We start from the raw sequence: 19,049 nt of genomic DNA on the forward strand, positions 1-19,049 counted from the left end.
AGCGCATCAGCCAGGAAGTTTTTTCCTCCCGGTATGTACTTTAGAGTAAAGTTGAAATGGTTAAAGTACTGTGACCACTGTACTTGCTTTGGGGACAATTTGCGGGGAGTTTTCAGTGCCTCTAGGTTTTTGTGATCTGTCCATACTTCAAAAGACACCTTGCTCCCTTCTAGATAGTGTTGCCAGTTTAATAGCCCCCATCTAATTGCAAAGGCCTTTTTCTCCCAGATTGCCCATTTCCACTCGCTTTCAGTAAATTTTTCAGAGGTGTAGGCGCAGGATTGCAGGACCCCACTTTTGTTCTTTTGCAGTAATATAGCTCCATCTGCCACATCGCTGGCGTCGGCTTGAATTACAGAGGGCTCCCCTGGGCAGGAGTGCTTTAGGACCAGTTCAGCAGCAAATAGTCTCTTTAAATTCTCAAAAGCTGTTTGACATCCATGCCAATGGTTGGCCTGGTCATGGCTTCCCTCCTCTTTTGCTTGTTTTGAGTAATTCTGTAAGGGGTAGGGCAATCTTGGCAAAAGAAAGCTCTGGAGCTGTTTGCAAGTCTTTGGGGGCTGCCATTCGATTATAGCTTTCACCTTGGCTGGATCCATTTCAATACCCTCATTGGAAATTCTGTAATGTAATCAGGTCTGGTGAAATTCACATTTTGACAATTTGGCATAAATGCTGTGGGGTGCAGATACAAGGTGCTGTACCATGCAAGAACGGGGCAGGGCTAGTGAGTATCACGCAGGCACTAGCCCTGCCCCATTTGCAGCCCTGTGCATGCATGCATGCATGCATGTAAAAAGCTTCCCCCTCTCTTTTCTTCCAGTCCACCAATCAACAATGGTTGGTGACCTCTGCTCTACCACCTCTACTCAAGCCTGCTAGTCAGCTGCTTTGCCTCCTTTGTGCTGGGCGGGGCTCCTGCTCCGGGCAGCAGTGGTGGCCTGATGCACCTGCTGCTGGTGGCGGTGGCGCATGTGCCAACAGAGAGGGCTCTGAGTACCGCCTCTGGCATGCATGCCATAGGTTCACCACCACTGCCCTAGGATCACAGCCTCAGTCATTTTTGAAGCCACCCGGAAGTGAATAAACTCCCAGTGCTCACCTATTTCTAGGCGTGGGGGCTCAGTTAATTGTGTGACAAGAGTCCCTCCCATCAGGGAGCCATTGGCTTGCTCAAACCTCACGGGCTTGGAGAGCAATTTTGCTCGTATACCCAATTTCATGGCAATTGGCAAGCTAATGATGCATTGGGAGCATCCAAAATCGATTAGCACATTTAAGTCTATTTGTGCCCCCAACTTAGGAATTATAAGTCTGGCGGGCAGTGAAAAAGGCAGGACATGTCGACTCACCATTGGGTCGTTTTCTCCTTCGTCGTCACTGTCAAAGGAGAATAGAGCAGGGGCAGGTCCACCCGGACTCCTGGCGTCCTCCTGTGTGGGGTGTTCCTGCATGACCCGGTTGGATTTCTCTCTCATTAGCCGCTGGGCAGGTTTCCTTCTCGCCGCTGGTTCAGGTCTGCTCTGTAGTCGGGGGTAGGGGACTGGACAGTTTCTGCTTGATATCCTTCCTGTCTGCACTGGAAATACTTGATTAATGGGCCTGCAGGTGGCCTGGGTCCTTCAGCCATCGCAATAGTTGGAGGTTTTTGTGGGGGTGATTGCCATTCGGGTTGCTGTGGCTCCGGTTCGGATTCAGGTGGGGGAGGCTTCTTATAGCAGGTGAGCTGAAGTCTAGCTTCACCGCTGCCTGGTACCATTCTTGCAGCTGATCAAGTACTGTTCAATAGATGCAGGCCTGAGAGGTGGTCGTCTAAATGAAGTGATGGATTAGGGATTGCTCAGGCCACCCCTCTATTCGACCTGCCCTTCGTACTCCAGGGCAGGCCTGCCAGCTTGTTTTATTTTGTGGATTTGTTCTCCTGCTTTGAGGCCAATGGATGGGTCCTCAAATCTTTCTGTCAGCCCTAGGAGGAAAAAGTAGGGGTCCTCAAATTCGGGGGCTTACTCATTATATAAATTGTTCAGCCATTCGGATGCTTCTCCCTCTAGGCTGGATGCAATCACATCGATCATGGCACCTGGGTCCGGGTAGAGATAGGCCCAGTGGTTCACTTGATTGAGGAAAAAAGTCGGCTTCTCTAGGTCCCCATCGAAGATTGATCTAAAAGATGGTGCAATTATAGGCTGTTGGGGCCCCTAATGTGGTGGTTGCTGCTGGCCCCATCCTGGCTGCTGGTTCAATGGCTGCTGGGCTCCCCACTGTGCTCATTGCCCCCCCCCCCGTTGCTCCTGGCCCCATCCTGGTTGCTGATTCATATCCGGGGTTGCACGTTCAGGGGCTGTGGCCACACCCCCTGCTGCTGTAGACCTCTCAGTGGTTGCTGTACATACTGGGGCAGTGACCAATCTCCTTGCTGTGGTCATCCTCCCACCAGCTGCTGATCTCCTGGCTCCTGCACCACCCCAAGCTGTTGCAAGGTTTGTATTAGCTGTGGCAAGCTCAGAGGCTGCTGACCATCCACCTGTGGGGGATGCCAAACTCCCCATTGCTGCAGAGGCCTCAGACTGGGATTCCCTCTCTCTTCAGGGCTGGAGTCCCTGGCAGGGGAAGACAGGGTCTGGAAGGCTGTCTGATCTGCAATGGAGGGGCTGTAGGCTCCTCTCTGCAGGAGTTGATTTCTGCTTCTCACCTCTAGCTTTTCAAATCTTTCCAGTGACTCACCCGAACCTTCAGTGGCAGATGATCTGATAGCTCTCCACCGGTCTGCTTTTGCCTTTGAGGGTGGCCAGGCAGTCTTGAGGCATCTGGAGTCTCCGCTGGGCTGGGTCCAGCCTGATGACCAGATAAGCTCTCCTAGCTACTTGGGTTTTTTCTCCAGCTAGGTATGCTGCCAAAGCTCTTCCTCCCCTGGCATCTTGGCTGTCGCTCGGGGGGGAGCAATTGATGTCAGGCTGTTTGCTTCAGGCAATTTCCCTTTCTCCATTTCTGAAATCTTCTCCTGAATCTTTGCCAGTTTCTCCCAAGTCTAGAGACAGCAGCTGGAGTTCAGGACCCTAGGTAATTTGAAAAGAAAGGAGATCTTGGCATGATGTCATGGTTCCGACTAATAAAACACTTCAAAGAACTTCCAGGCATTTTTTTCCTAAAAAGTATTTATTTTGTTTAACAGAGTGTCAGCAGAGCATGGAGGGATGCCAAGATCTGAATTCTCCTCCCCTGCCCATAACATTCCAGCCTATTCCCCTCCTCTATTTTGCAGTCATAAATCATGTTCTCCAATCAGCCCGAAGGGCAAAGGTTCACTTCCGTTCTGTAGCCTGCTATTCCTTATCTTGTTTACTCCCTACACACATTCTTTCTCCTCCCCTCCCAGCATCATCTAAGTTAACTCTAAAAATATCAGACAGTTCTGCATATTTTGTCAAAGCAAGAATATCCAATATTAGCAGTGTTGACACTTTCAGTGGGAAGCTATTCCAGAGGACCAGGACTTGCCACAGGAAAGCAGCACCTACCAGGCTCAGTACTCACCACATCTCCCATAAGTGGGGAATCGGCCCTACTTTTCCCAGCAAGATTAAGCATTTTTGCAAAATTAGTCAGCAGGATGAATAGGGTTGTTTGATCTCAGCTTTTGTTTTAAAACAGGACTCTTTTAACGGCATATTTTTCCCCAGTCCTAAAGTTTGAGTTGTCAATAATGAGATTAAAGTTAAACTAATTAGAATGAATTTGTAATTAGCCACATCATGATTCCATTGGTAATAATAATGGTATTCAATTTTTTTGTTAGCATTCTTTCTTATTCATACCTATTTGCTGATCGAGTCAGAAAGGTAAGCTCTAGTTCTACATTCTAACCAGAACTGTAGTGGTGAAGCTTATCAGAAAAATGACTCCTGTCATCTTATATAGACAGCTGGCATAAGGCAAGTATTTCAGTGCTTAGGTTGAGAAATTTTAACTGAACTTTCTGCCATAAAGTTACCCAAATATGAATGTGCAATATTAAACAGATCTGATGAATGGCAGCCTACTTGAGATAGAATTTTTCAAGGGATGCAGTTTATTTTCAAGTGCAGCTAAGAATGATAGACACATTCTGATTTGTATGTTTACACAAACATCCCTGTTTTTTTCATAGCTGTCTTAATAACCTTGTCAAACACTAATGACCAATTAATTATGAGATCATTTGTTTTAGAAATATCAAACATCTGCTTCCTTGCTAAGTCTCTATTAAAAGGTTTTAATCAATTGTATTAACAAATGTTTGTGCTATAAGTATAATGCTTTTCATGTAAGTGTTTATTTTCCCAGATAATTTCAGACTATAAGCAGCCAGTAACATATAGCAAACATTATAATCCATTTTGTTTTCAAGGATAAAATGTATCATTGGTAATTGGTCTTTTTAAAATCTGCAGCATATTTTAAATTCAGAACTCTAATGTACTGTATTTGATAGCCTGACTGACCCTCTCTCCATTCTTTTTGGGAAAATCCTGGAGAACTGATAAAGTAGTTGAAGGATAATCTTGTCCTTAATAGGGAGGAGAAAGGAGATTGACTAGTTGCACTGATGTTTTGGAAAACTCTAAAGCAAATGTGAAAGTCAACAACATGTAAGCACCATGTAAACTGATTAGGAGAAACTAGCGTAGAATTGACATGAACAAATATTTCCAGGCAAATTGCATCTTCTTCATAGATCAGGGAGAATCTGAAGTAGATTGCTGGAATACTATAGATATTAGGTATTTTTACTTCAGCAAATCAGATGACAAAATTTCCTATAACATTTGGATTATCAAGTATGACCCGGTGATTAAGTGATAAACAACTATCTCAAAAATCACAATTAAAAGAATTCTCTTTTCTTTTAGGAATGTATTGAGGGAACATATTGAATTGGGAAGACATATTGTTTGGTTTTGCCCCCAACACTGTAGACCATTTTTAGGAATGGCATGTATGGAATAAAGAGAATAAACAGATTTCTTTGTTCCCAAATCTATGACAGTCTTAAACCTAAATCTATTTAATATGCCTTAGCAAGCGAAAAAATTAAAGGAATGATAAGATATTATCTCTCCCCACAAATGGGTAGGCGATCCCCAATTTGCTTTCCCCTTAGAAAGTGCTCTACTAAAAGTGTTAAGCAAACATCCTAAAACTGCTTGGCATTGAGGCTACCCAGTCATGGTGAGCTGCTCAAATTTTACAATACGGATTCTTAATTAATTGACATGTACACACACACACACACATCCCAAGGGTCAGTTTTCAAAAGAACCTTATCATCCTCCTAAAAGCAGTGAGTAGTAGCATCCCATGTAACAGCTGGACTAGTGGTGGTTTGCTTTAAAAAAAAAAGTTCTATAATTTCTAACATTCTGTACATGAATCTTAAAGATTCATTTTTTCTGGTAGTTAATTGTTCCTTATTGTGTTCAGTTTGTTTACAGTCTTTTTCCTTAATTTGGGGTTTCTCATTTTGTTGTTTGAGTCTCAGAGTGGCTAGACTTTTCTTTAGACCCTTTGCTTCTTCCTCTATACCCTTAATTTTTTCCTCAAGTCTTTCAATTGGTTTACATTTAGTACAGGTATACTTTGTATTTTCAGTGGGTATGAATATATACATAGCACATATTTTGAAAATTACAACACTATTAGTCCATAGTCCATGACTATCTTATTCTTCTTGTAAATTCTGTTGTAAATGCACCCGATAGATCCATTGCATTGTCTTTCATTTAAAATTTGGTTTAAGGCAGGGTTTTATTTATATGATATGATTTTATATTATAGAATGCCTTCTGGTAGAAACCAAAGATAAAACTGCATTGAATTGGCATGTGCATTGGGCTTATTCCCATGATACCTCTTCTTATTGAGTTATAATTTCACTTCTTGGTGCCCAGTTTTCTAGAGCTTTCATTCATTAAATGTGTAGGGGGTTTTGTTTGTTTTGTGCTTTTACACCAGACTTGACTCCTGGCAACTACCTAGATTAGTCCCGTTGTAGTTTTCTTGGCAAGATTTTTGGAAATGGTTTCTCTTGCTTTTTTCTAGAGCTAATAGAGAGTGGCTGGCCCAAGCTGGTTTCTAGCTTGGTGCCTTAAACTGGTCATTCATTGGTTACTGCAATACAATCAAATCAATCAAAATCTAATTCACATCTGAAATCAGTCTTCAATAAGCAATTTGATCTGAAGAATCACAATCATTCAAGCTGATGGTATGAATTAGAATTCATCTGTCAGAGGGTTACTATGAAATCATATCAGCTTTTGAGCCACAGATAAAAATACCCTATGCTTAGACTCCATAATTAATTATATTGGGTTATGCACTATTCAATGCTCAATGAGAAATGAATTTTGATGGCTCTCTCAGTCAACTGGCAGCACCTTAACACTGTAAGTTGTATAATGGGAACCAAGTCAGTGGTAGGAAATCTTGAAAACCATTAGTAGCCTGCTTCATGATCCCCAATACCAGGCGTATCAAACTTTCAACGTCATGTGACGTGTCGCAACATATTGCGTCTTTTTTCCCATTGCCGGCAATTGGGGGGGGTGCAGTTTTGCTATGATGCATCCGGCCCATGGGCCAGCAGTTTGACACCCTGCCCTATACCAAATTACTAGCTAATAGCAGAATCTTCAAGGATCAGCAGTTAGATCAAACCAGTGTACATATATCTACACTACTACTACAGAATCTGAAAATCCAGCTTGGTGCAAGTAAGGGAGTATGTGTATGTCATCCTTCAGGGTTTATTCCTACCATTCTTTTCCTGGTATCAAACTTTTTGTGCTCTTTCTTTAGACAGGAATATGGAGGACAAGGGTACCTGCCCTGTTTACCTAAAAGTTCTTTCTGCTCTTTGCCTATTCAGAACACACATTCAATAGAGATACTTTCTAAGATACAATCAATAGTACATATAGCCCACAAAATCGCACCCCCGAATATAATAGGAGAAATATAGTGTGTTTCCAAAAAACAAAAGACAAAAATCAAAACTGATCTTTGAGATTTAAAAAGTTCCTCAAAAGTTAGAATGGTATGATTTTCTTTCTTCTTGACAATTGCTTTCAATGTCATAAAAAAACATTTTTCTCTTCTGGGTTATTTTCAGATATCATACTGCAGAACCAAAAAACCCCATATCTGTCATGTCTCATTTACTCAGAGCAAATCATTCGGTGTCATTGTTTCCCTTGATGCTTTTCTACCTGCAATATATAACCACTAGATCATAGCCCTTACTGGAAAGGGCTGGTACATCTCCTGATATTTTCAAAAATTGTTATATGAGGGTGAAAAGCAGATCCTATGGGACAGGCAAATAAGCCAATCCCTTTGCATTATAAAACAATGAATAACTTAAAATATTTGAGGGACATAGTCATAAACCAGCATATTACTTCCTTATTAGTGCTTAAAACCAAAAACAAATAGATGAAGCTCCATGAAGATGGAATGACAATTGGGTAAGCTAAACACATAGAATTTCCTTTTAATATAAGGAGAACAAATATTTATCTGAACTGCAAAGGTTACATGGAAACTAAGTGAAAATAAGGATTGCAAACTGCTAATAGTGAGAAAAAGTTGGAGAAGCTTTAAATACTGCAGCTAATTTTAGGGTTGACATGAGGATTTGGGGAATCAATTCATGAGAAACTGAGAGCATTTCTGAATTTAATTGCAAGTCTTTTTGCTTACAAGAAATCAGGATTAGTTTGCAAAACCATTCAGAATTTGTAATGAAAAATATGTCTTCTCCTGAGTGCTGACATAGAAGAATAATGATTAGCCAAGCATTGTCAAAAGGAAAAGTTGAGGCTTGGTGTTTGGAAATAAACAATTAGCAATCAGTAAACAGAACAAAGCCACTCTTTCAAATATTGAGATATTTAGTTCCAGGGTTTATTATTTTGGAAAGCATTCCTTTAAATTAATTGTATGAATTACCTAGTGCAATTTGGAGACTTGTTTGAATGTTTTTATTCAAGGGAATTCAGATAGTAATCCCTGCTTTTTATTTCAAAGTAAAGCAAAGTAATTATGTTGGCTGCTATACTATGAAATACAAAGATTTCTATCCATTCTTTTAGAAAAATCCTTAATGTTCCTGAGGCAAATCTGCCATACATAATTTCCTCTAGTTTTTTAAGGAAGACATTACATTACATTACATTACATTGTATCTTGGTGTATCTTGAATCCATGTGTCATCAAGTTTCCATAAAACAAAGTGGGATTTACCTGTGAGGGAAAAGAAAAAAATTTGAAGGGAAATTATATCCCTGGGCTTTGGATGCAGCAGTTATCATTTCCCCCCAAAAGAATTGTTTGTGTAATGGTGTTTTCTTCCAATAGCTACAACAATCCATTGCAGTAATAACTGCCTTGTAGTAGACTCTAAAACCTGTATGAACAAACATATACTGCAAAGTGATTCCAAATCCATGTTAGCAGAAGCCTGTACAAATGCACAAACAAAAGATACAGTGTAAGCTGTCATTTCCCAAAAAAGGAAAGAGAATAGAATTTGAATTCTAACATAAGGAAGATAGACATTCTTATTCCTTTGCTGTCAACCCATTGTCTTTATTTCTCCTTTCCTTTTTACTTCTTTGTTAATATTCATGAGCAGAAATACTATTATCCCTTCAAATCTTAGACTTAACAACATATGAAAAATATAGATTTACACTTCAGTGAGTATAGGTTTTTTTTAATGTCACGTTTTTAAAATGTGGAGTAATGAAATATGTTTCCTTTACTTAGTGTAGGTTGTATCACACCCACATGGAGAAAAATCTAATATTTTCCATCAGACTATGGTTTAATCTGAGGTCTACTTTTTACATATATATATAATGCTATGCTTTTTGCTCTCACTTTTTAATACTTCTTTCCATTATAGTTCATTTTTCCCTTTTTCTTTCTATATGATAGAGCAATGAAGTTATAAAGAATTTATCCCTTTATGATCTTGTATTCCTGGAATGTTAAACTGATTGATTTCACAATCATAATAAAAGAAATCAAATGCATTGGGATTCTCTAAAGCAGGCATGTCAAACTCATGTCGTCACTTGATGTCGCACGATGTATCGTGACTTTTTCCCCATTGCCAGCAATGGGATGGGCACGGTTTCAGCGTGACGCATCCAGCCAGCAGGCCAACAGTTTGACATGCTGCTCTAAAGGATACCCCCTTTACAGTGTTCAGATTCATGGATGCTAAATTAAACCCATTTTTCAAAAGAAATTAATTAATTAGAATTGTGTTCTGGATGTCATCAAAGTTATGGGGACTTTAAAAAACCAAGTTTTTGAAAAAATATATTTGGATAACTGCAGCACAGGTTTCTAAGAAATGTTTTATGATACTTTCTTTAAAAGTTTTAATTAATAAATAATAAACAACACACAGCTTAAAACCTTCATTCTTTTTCATTGAAAAGTTTGCAATTTCCATTTTTTAAAACTGTTCTTTGAAAGCCTTGCACTGATTTTGGCAAAAGCAGCATTCTCTCTGCACTTATAAAAGCATAATTCCAATGAAAAATAAAAGATAATATGCCTTTCTGCGTTGTAGGATGAGAGCTTCGAGTCTGCAGTTCCATGTGCCCTTGGAATGATCAGAGATGGGGGGTTATTTACAGAATTACAGAGATCCTTGAAGTAGATCCTGTGGACTCAGTATATCATCTTAGACTATCTGTAGGGACATGATCAAAGTGTATGGTGTGAAGAAAGTGAATGGAAAGACGTTTTGCTTCCTCTCTCAGAATGCTAGGTCCAAAATTTTCCTTCAAATATTTTGTGCAGGCCAAAGTACTTCTTCATACAGTACACAATTAGCCAGTGAAATTAATTCCTGAAAGATGTGCTGATGGCCACAAACATAGAAGGATTTGATAAATTCATAGATGTATCTGGGACTATTAGTTTTGAAACTCATTGTCATCTCTAGCTGGGAGCAGCAAGACATTCCTGCTAGTTGCATGGGAATGCTGGTAGAAGAGTAATGTAGCCCTCAGGTGTTAAAACACACACAGTAAAAGCAAGTTTGGTCCCACATAATGTGAGCTGTTAGACTTTTAACAAGTCAGAAGCTTCCATGATCACAAAAAGCAGCAGGGACAAAGATTGCTATGGAGCCTTATGAGAATCTTTAATAAGTGTTAAACCCCAAACAATTATGTATAAAATGAAGGCCAAGTTATAACATTATACAGTATACATACACTGTATTATCCAAATACTGTATGTGCAATGAATAAGTAAAATGAAATGTATAACTCAAGATTAGAATATCTTTATTTACTGAACTATCAGAAGGGTTGAAATGGGCTAATTTGAGCTTTGTTCCCAGCCCTCGCCATGTGAATGGTGCCGTTGTGAGCCCAGCAATGAAGTTCACTGTGTTGTAGCAGATTGTGCCGTCCCTGAATGTGTCAACCCAGTCTATGAGCCAGAACAGTGTTGTCCAGTCTGCAAAAATGGTAAGCTTTCAATACATGCAAAGAAATACATCATTCAAATTTTTTAAGGTTTTGACAACACTTAGAAACTTAGCTTCATTAGGAAAGACTATTGTTTGTAGACTCACAAAGAGTATGTGTATGATGGGCAAACTTCTTTATTGGAATATGCACCAAGAGGTCTGGTACCTATAAGGTTTATGGATTTGGGGATTGGAAAACTGGACTAGTAACTGTAATAGAAACAAATCACAATTCATGACATAGACAAGCAATCCCTTAAAATTTAGCTGAGACAGCCTAAACTCTATGAGAATATGATTTTTAAATTATTATTTTCCATAGCTAAATAACTATTTTTAGTTGGTAGAATTATAATCTGAAAAGACTAAAGGGGTGATAAGCACTCACAGGTTTATATCATAACTGGATTAATCAAAAATTAATATTTCATATGTCATTCCATTGATATATATTCCAAATGTTGCAGTGACACCAGTTGACCTCAGCTATAACCAATAATATTCCCCGAAACCTGAAGGAGCGCAACTCCTTCCTTTTACCCCTTCTTGACATCTATCAAACATATTGGGAAAATTGCTTTTCCAAGTGTACTTAATCCTTTAATTACCTTACCATCACAGCAGGATAAAAGTCTGTATATTAGCGGAAGGAGAAACAAAGCCAAACTGTATTCCATAGGGCTGCTTATGAAAACCAGTGATGCAATCACTATTGCAGCTTGAAGCTATACCCTAAGCAGGGCTTCATTAAAAGAATTATATCACATTTTGGCTTTGTTAAATGTCATGTCACATAAGCTTAGAGCAAAGTTGCCCTGACATAGGAAGCAGTCTGTTGCTCAACAGAACTTCAGAAATTTGGGGCTTTCCTAGCTATTACAACTCCAGTTGAATAGTCGGGTTACTAAAAATCCTGTTCCTAAAGATATTTTAAACACATACTTATATGCTCTTTAATTATAGGGACTTAAATGATGATGATGTATTAATTAAAGATTTTAAAATTGGAACTGCTGTTTGAATGCATGTCTAGTTCATCAATATTTTTTTTCTATTCCAAAGAATCTCCATGACCCAAAGACATTGCAAAAAATAAATAAATAGAATCAGCCAAAGACAATATTACACTTTACCTTAAATATTTCTCCTAAAATTGTAGACTGTATATATAACGTCAGAAACATTATTTTATTTTATCAAATTTTGAAACCACCTATCTCCCTCATAGATGGGTTGCATAAATGAAATCACACAAGTGTGACTTTTAAGAGGGAAACAACTTGCTTACATTAATACAAATTAAAATGTAAATAAAGTATTTGGAGGTTTCCATAGGAAAACTGCCTCTTTTTTCTCCAATGTGTTTATATTATGATGTTATATCCTCTGCCTGTGCATCACAATTACACAGAAAATAGCTCCCATAGAGTGAAATAATCTGGACAAAGACCATCTAACCCTTAATTCTATCAGAGCCAAAAGAGAAAATTAGATATTCCTTACCTTCCACTTCCCTCAGTCTATTTTCTAGGGATCTCACTTTCTTTAGTGCAGTGTTTCCCAACCTTAGTAACTTCCCAGGTTTGTGGATTTCAACTCTCAGAATTCTCATCAATGACCATATTGGCAGTGGAATTCTGGGATTTGAAGCTTACAAACCTGGGAAGCAGCTCTGAGAGTTCCCACTGTTAAGAAACATTGCAAGTCTAGTGAATTGTTTGGTAGGTTTATTTCACACAACCCAGTGCTCTGTGCAAAGGGTCCTTTGAACTAAAAGTAGAAATAAAAATTTTTCATGTTGGATAAAAGGTTGAAATAAAACGTTTTCATGAAGCTACTTTGACTTTGTCTCCATGAGAAAGTTTATTGACTCAAGGGGAAAAAACCATTCCCCTCTTAGACTTGGCTGACAACATGAGAATTAAAAAACATTGTGGCAAAAAAAAATCCTTAAAAGGATACAAATGCCAACATCACATGTTGCTGTATTCTGGATTAATGTAGCAGAAGAAAACAAAAGAGCATCCACCAAATGCATGAGACTGAGGATTGCTTTCTCTGATGGGTTTACAAGTTTAGGAAAGTTCATTTTCAATAGGTCCTTACCCTTGGGATTTAGTTGCTGTGAGTAATCAGCAATCCAGATTAATATATGATTCCTTATTCAGAGAGAACTTATCATTTTAATTGCAATCTGATTAAAGAAATCTTTAAAACAATATATTAAAAAGTATCATAGTTCCTGGAACTTAGCCATTACGCAGCAAGCTTGCAATGCTCTAGTCCTTTCCAATATTAAAATGGAGTTTGCTATGTCTTAATCTAGAGTTTCAAACATTATGTCATAGTACATGTACAAGGAAACAGGCAAGAAGGGTCTTCTTTGCAACTCTAAACTAAATTTTTTAATAAAAAAAATCTTAAGAACAGAGGGCAGGATCTAGACTGGATTCTCTTTCTTGTATTGATGTATAGTTCAGCATTATACCAAAGGCTAGTACAAAATCCACTGTGTTTAGAACATGACCATAACAAATATACCCTGAAACTATTGAGCTAATGAGAAATTTCCTGACAGTGAGAACAATAAACCAATGGAATGGCTTGCCTTCAGAAGTTGTGGGTGTTCGATCACAGGAAGCTTTTTAAAAAAGAGACTGGACAGACATATGTCTGAAATGGTATAGGGTTTGCTGCTTGAGCAGGGGATGGACTAGAACAGAGTTCCCCAACCTTTCCAGCTTTGTGGACCAGCATTGGGGGGGGGGATAGAAGGGATGGTTCCGCGTGAGTGAAGGCAAGCGTGTGTGTGTGTGCAAGTGGCAGGCATGTTCGCCTGCCACTTGCACAAATGGAGCACACATGCACGCATTTGACTGCTGTTCAGGCAAGTGGGGATGAACGTATAGATTCGCCTGCCATTCCCAAGGCCCAGTAGTGGGCTGCAGCCAGGGGGGTTGGGGATCTCTGGACTAGAGGATTCCCCAACTCTGTTATTCTGTATCCTGAAGTCAGCTTTTCTAGACAGCCCTTTTGTCTTTGGTGGCCAAGAAAGTTCAAATTGCAAGTTAGAATTGCAGTTGTATTTGCATTTAATTCACTATTATGTTTGCTAAAGTACCTGAGTTTGAACAGCTGCTCCTTTGTTCCAGAATATTTAATGTAATCTTGTTTTTAAATGAGAAGAAACATTTCTTTTCTATTCTCCATGGTTTATAACAGGAATTCCTAAATATTTTGCCATCACAACTCCCTTTAGTGTAATATTAATGTACAGAAACCTTCCTTAAAAATCCAGCATCAAAATATACATAAATGAACAATGAAAGCAATACAATGAAACTTTAGGGGGGGAAATGTATTTATTGTTAAAAGGTAAAAAGGTAAAAAGTTTTCATACCTCCCCTGGATTCTGCCTGCACCTGCCCAAAGGAGGTGCATCTCACAGACTCCTCACCAGCTTCTGATCCATAGAGATCAGGATGCTCATGTTTTTCTATTATGCTCTTAGTATTTTGCCAATTCTTTAGTGAATTTTCCAGTTGAAGAATATGATTTAGTCCTAGTCAATTTTTCGTAATTAAAAAAAAAAGGGGGGGGGAGGGAAGGGAAAGGGAAAGGAAAGGAAAGGACCTCACTTTCCCATCTGATTTAAATTTATAAAAGGAGCCTGGGGTTTTTCTGAATAGCATCCCTGAGTAAACTAACAAACATTTACAACAATATTGGAAGATAACACATTCAGCAGTGCACAGATGGTATAATTTCCCAAAAGATTCATTATAAAAACTATCAGGAAACAAATCTGACTTTTTAGGAGATAATAGTGAGGAGAATGCACTGGAGCATGTGTTACATGATTCATGAGTAATGCAGTCATCATACTGACAGGATATAAACATCCTTGAAAATCTGTCCCAGATGAATTAAAGTGCTATTTAAGATTTATCTGCTCACTTGCATAAGAAACCTTCCTGAATTTTATATTTTAATTGTTTTAAAGGCTCTGGGACCCTAGTGCAATCCCACCACCTTCTCCCAAACCATCCATCATCTTCTTCCTGCAGGCTGGATTTGAGATGAGTATAGAAGCACACAGGAATCCAGAAACCCACGATAAGCAATTTGCTATTGAAAAACTAAGAAAGCATCACAAAACAATCCCAGCAACTCATGGATAGTAAATGCAAATTCTATTGATCAATGTTCAAATTTCTACAGTAATGTCCTTTCTGCACCCAATCTAGGTAAACATCAAAGACATAATATTTGGAGTAGACAGTAAAGATATAGGTTGCTTCTTTGGACCATGTGAGAATTACTTTTCATGTCTTTCACAAAAGGAGAGTTGGATACCAGCTAGAAAAAAATCAAGCATGACCAGATAAGACATGGCTTTTTCAGGAGGAGGCATACTACTCTTCCTTCAAGGTAGAAAGCTATCAAAAATACATTGATTTCAAGGCTAACATCATATCTGGATATTCTGTCATTTTCATTTTTATTTTAGAAAGTATAAAAATATATTAATTAATAACATCTTATTAATTTAAAATATATAGATGTTATTAGCTTTCACGGTATAATGTCTCAAAGTTATGATATCTTTTTAATTTAACGTAATTATTTGCAACTAAGACTCTTTCGGTCCTTTGCTGTACTATGCAGTTTGGCAAATCTGCTTGTAAAAATATTGTAGCCAATTAACTGGCCAATAATTTATTTTGAGTACAGCAGGGTTGATTTTATGACTTTCTTAGTTATAAACTACCAAGCACAGAAAACTATACAAATGTCAGGTTATTGTGGAACCTACCATCTTGCTTTGAAGATTCTTAAGAGAGGCACCTTTTTCCTAACAGCATGTACCCTTTATTTTTGCCACATGATCAATTCAGCTATCATGTGAAGGGGCCCCATTGCCCATTCAAACCAGATATTATCTTAAGAAAGTTGGCCATTTTAATTTTTATACAAAACAAACACAAAAGCTAGCATATTCCAAGTTTCATTTCATTTTTTTCCTAAATCTCCATTCAATCTGCTGCACTTGTGGCTATGCACAGCTATGAGCTTAGAGTACATCCATGCAGGGTTTGTGCATCAGCTATATGCATCTTAAGTGTAGTAGTGCTGACAAGCAGGGACAATACACAATTAATTAGCATGTGGAGTATGAGTATTTTTTTAATAATATTTTTATTCATAATGCAATTAAAACAACAATGGACAAACATGACATTCCAGAATGAGTTTTCCTATCAGTTCCTATCATGGTACAAAAGCTTAACACATCATTCTTAACCTCTATATAAGCCTTATCTTTTATACAATACAATTATATATACAATTATATGTACAGTTATATATATATCTTTTAATTCTAGCATTAACTTGAAGTCTGGGCAGTTCTCCTTGATTCATACCAACGGTAAAATTTGCCCCAGATTTCGAAATATTCGTGTTCTGTCTTGTTTTTCATAATCACTGTAAGCCTGTCCATCTCAGCACATGATAGAATTTTATGCAGGATCTCTTCTTCCATTGGGGTTCCCTTATTCCTCCAATTTTGAGCAAAAACCAGTCTGGAAGCCGTTAAAATGTGTAGCATTAAATAAAGTACACCTTTGTCATGCTTTTGCGTAGTTAAATCTAATAGAAAGAGTTCTGGTTTTGGTTCTACCACTTGCTCTAATATTTCTTCCAACCATACTTTAATCTTACTCCAAAAATCACGAGCTCGCGTGCATTCCCACCACATATGATAGTAAGTTCCACTTGTCAAATTACATTTCCAACATTTAGGGGAGACATTGGTACACATTTTAGCCAATCTTGTGGGTGGGAGATGCCATCTATAAAACATTTTGTAAAGATTCTCTTTGTAAGAGGTGGCCAAAGTAAGCTTCTTGTTTCTTGCCCAGTATGAGTATTTTAAAGTTCTCAGTGGAGTGCCCTCACAGTAGGAATTTCTCCTATTTTATGTTTATAAATTAATTGATGCAGTGCAGGGATTCAGACTGGGATTCAGATTGGGAGAGACTTAGTCCTTTGTTCTGGCATAGTCCCAGTTCAAATTCCCTTCCCCCAGATTTTAATTCACTCTGATAGGAAAGCGTCATTGGCATTAATGACAATTTTCTTCATGAGTAAATGATAAAAGTACAAGCTGGGTGAATCCACATTTAGAAAGAGATGTAGAAAAAAAGAAGTTTAAATCAGATTTGGATTATCCCTCCTTCATAGATGCTTGGTAATAAACATTACCAAACATGCATTGACCAATAGTGCATTTCATTTTTCTTTTAGTTTAATTTGGCATTATTTTTACACTTAAGAGTTCTCTGCAATTAAAAAAACCTAATATATTAATATATTCAAGCTGAGGAAGAGGGTAATTGAAGTGGTGACAGTGACAACTGCCTGAGTTTCCTGATTAAATAGAGACTGTAAAAGAAATGTAAGGCAGCCAGCAATCAGGGAGATCTATAACATGAGCGGATGGAGTTTGTTGGAAATGTTTAATGGGAAGGTCATACAGGAAAATCTTCTAAATATAAGTAGCTAACCTGAGAGCTTGAAAAGAAAACAAAAGGAAATATGAGCCTATTATTGTAGCTATACCTCACAAGGAAAAATGTTTTTGCTAAAGCATGGAGTTTAATTAGGGTGACTTTACCCTGTTCTTTAAGAGTGACTGAATAAAAGTAAGCTAAGGATCTCAGATAAAGACTTGTGAACTGCACAATGAAATGTGAGTCAGAAAGAAAGAATATGAGATTATGAAGTTCATGACCTTAATTTTCTATTCACTGATACTCAATTTATAGAAAATAAGATGATCTTGAATTCTTATCACAAGAAGGCAAGTATAGTTTATCAGGTACGACAGATATTTGATGTGATCAGTCTCAAGAGCAGTAAAAAAGGGGAATAGCAATTGAACTGTTCAATAAAGTTGAAAATAACATCTGGATTACAATAAGTGGAAGAAGATATAAAAGCAATATGGGTGACAGGAAATGTTAAAACCCAACCAACCAAGAGGACTGGACAATTAATTCCAAAAGCAACTTGCAGAAGCATGAACTTTGGCGTACTTAAATTTGCTTGATAATTATTAGGATATTAATTCTGCTAATCATGGTCTTTCCAGGAAATATCTGGCTAGTCTTGTAGGCAACATTTTCTTTAGGTGGGAAGAGAAAAGGGGAAATGATCAGTTATATTTGACCAGAAACTAACCAACAGGGAAGACTTTGTCAAATTAATCCCAAAATTTTTTTTAGTAACATTTGGGGAAAGAGATCAGGACCATGTGGAATATTGGAGCTTTTAATTTTAAAGAAGACTTAAAGTTTCTTTTGCCAAAAACATATTTTGGGTATCAAAAAAGAGATTTTTTTTATATAAATTCAGAACAATGATAAGTAGGATTCCATAGCAAGAAAAGTTAATTGGAAAAGCAACTGACATTAAGATGGAATTCCCAAAAAGAATTATATTAAATATCAATAATAATAAAAAGCAATACAATGAGAGAGAAATGGGGGCTAGCAGAAGAAGCCATTGTGGTGACAGTTTAGTGAAAAAGCAAAACCAAAACAGTGCATATCTGATGGAAGAGCATATACAGTAGCCTAAAGCTATAAAGGCAGGGGCAAGAAAGCTAAGGCCAGAACAGAACAAGGAAAGTTGCTAAGAACAAGAAAAGCAACTTATTTGTATATGGTAAAATAAAAGACTAGATAGATTGATAGACTCAGAATTTAGCTGTTCAAGACAGAGCTACCTGCTCCACCAAGACACTTTGAAGAGCAAAATGAAGTAATAGAGTTGAAGCCTGTGACGGAAGCATAATCAGGAAATATCTTCCGATCACCCTGAGTGTAAATCTTTATTTCAGGAAAACATCTGTTGCATGGAATAAGATTAGAAAGTTGGGTATGAAGTATTTGGGATAATAATAAAGTGAATTCATAGCTGGTTCATACAATTTATTTATTGATGTATTTGTTTTTGGCACCACCCAATTCCAGAGCAAGTCTGGGCCACTCACAACATAGAACAGAATATAAATATAACATAAATAATAACAAATAGTATACATTAGTGACTCCATATTAAAGTTCAGTGAGGTATCAGCTGGGTCACCTACTCTTCCCCACTTTTGTTTATTATTTGAATTAAAAGCTGAATTGAATGTAAATATATGGTATTCTTTATTACTGACAATTTAAAAAGTGCTAAAATGGATATTAGTTATTTGTAACAACTCTGCCATAAAACATTGGAATATTCCATATTAATGAATCAATAGCTACAGTTCTTGAAGAATGTTTCTTATGATCTTAAGATGAGTCTTATTTAATGAAAGATGTTTACTATTTACCAAACTATAAAGACAATGTTTTAAAGGAGTTGGTTAACTTAATTGTGTTGGGGGTATACATGGGTAAAGAGAAAGTTGAATTTACTATTTCATTGGATTGTTATGCGCTTCCCAGAATCA

The 19,049-nt window shown here is 37.7% G+C and overlaps 1 protein-coding gene across 9 annotated transcripts in view; it reads left to right on the forward strand.

Moving 5' to 3' along the window:
• Nucleotides 1-19,049, forward strand: part of VWC2L (von Willebrand factor C domain containing 2 like) — a 127,858-nt gene that overhangs the window by 15,785 nt on the left and 93,024 nt on the right. For 8 of the 9 annotated variants that reach the window (XR_005555423.1, XR_005555424.1, XR_005555426.1 and 5 more), the window contains exon 3: nucleotides 10,406-10,535. Coding sequence is in view for 5 of the 9 variants with exons in the window: in XM_039332830.1 (XP_039188764.1) it covers nucleotides 10,406-10,535 (130 nt within the window). In the remaining 4 variants the exon portion in view is untranslated. Of the gene's footprint in view, nucleotides 1-10,405; nucleotides 10,536-14,540; nucleotides 14,649-19,049 lie in introns of those variants that run through there. The other variant, XM_039332832.1, reaches the window with a different exon arrangement.

The sequence above is a fragment of the Crotalus tigris genome, unplaced genomic scaffold (genome assembly GCF_016545835.1).
Source record: "Crotalus tigris isolate CLP2741 ecotype Arizona unplaced genomic scaffold, ASM1654583v1 scf7180000024464.508515016:1373766, whole genome shotgun sequence".
In the NCBI taxonomy this organism is placed as follows: Eukaryota; Metazoa; Chordata; class Lepidosauria; order Squamata; family Viperidae; genus Crotalus; species Crotalus tigris.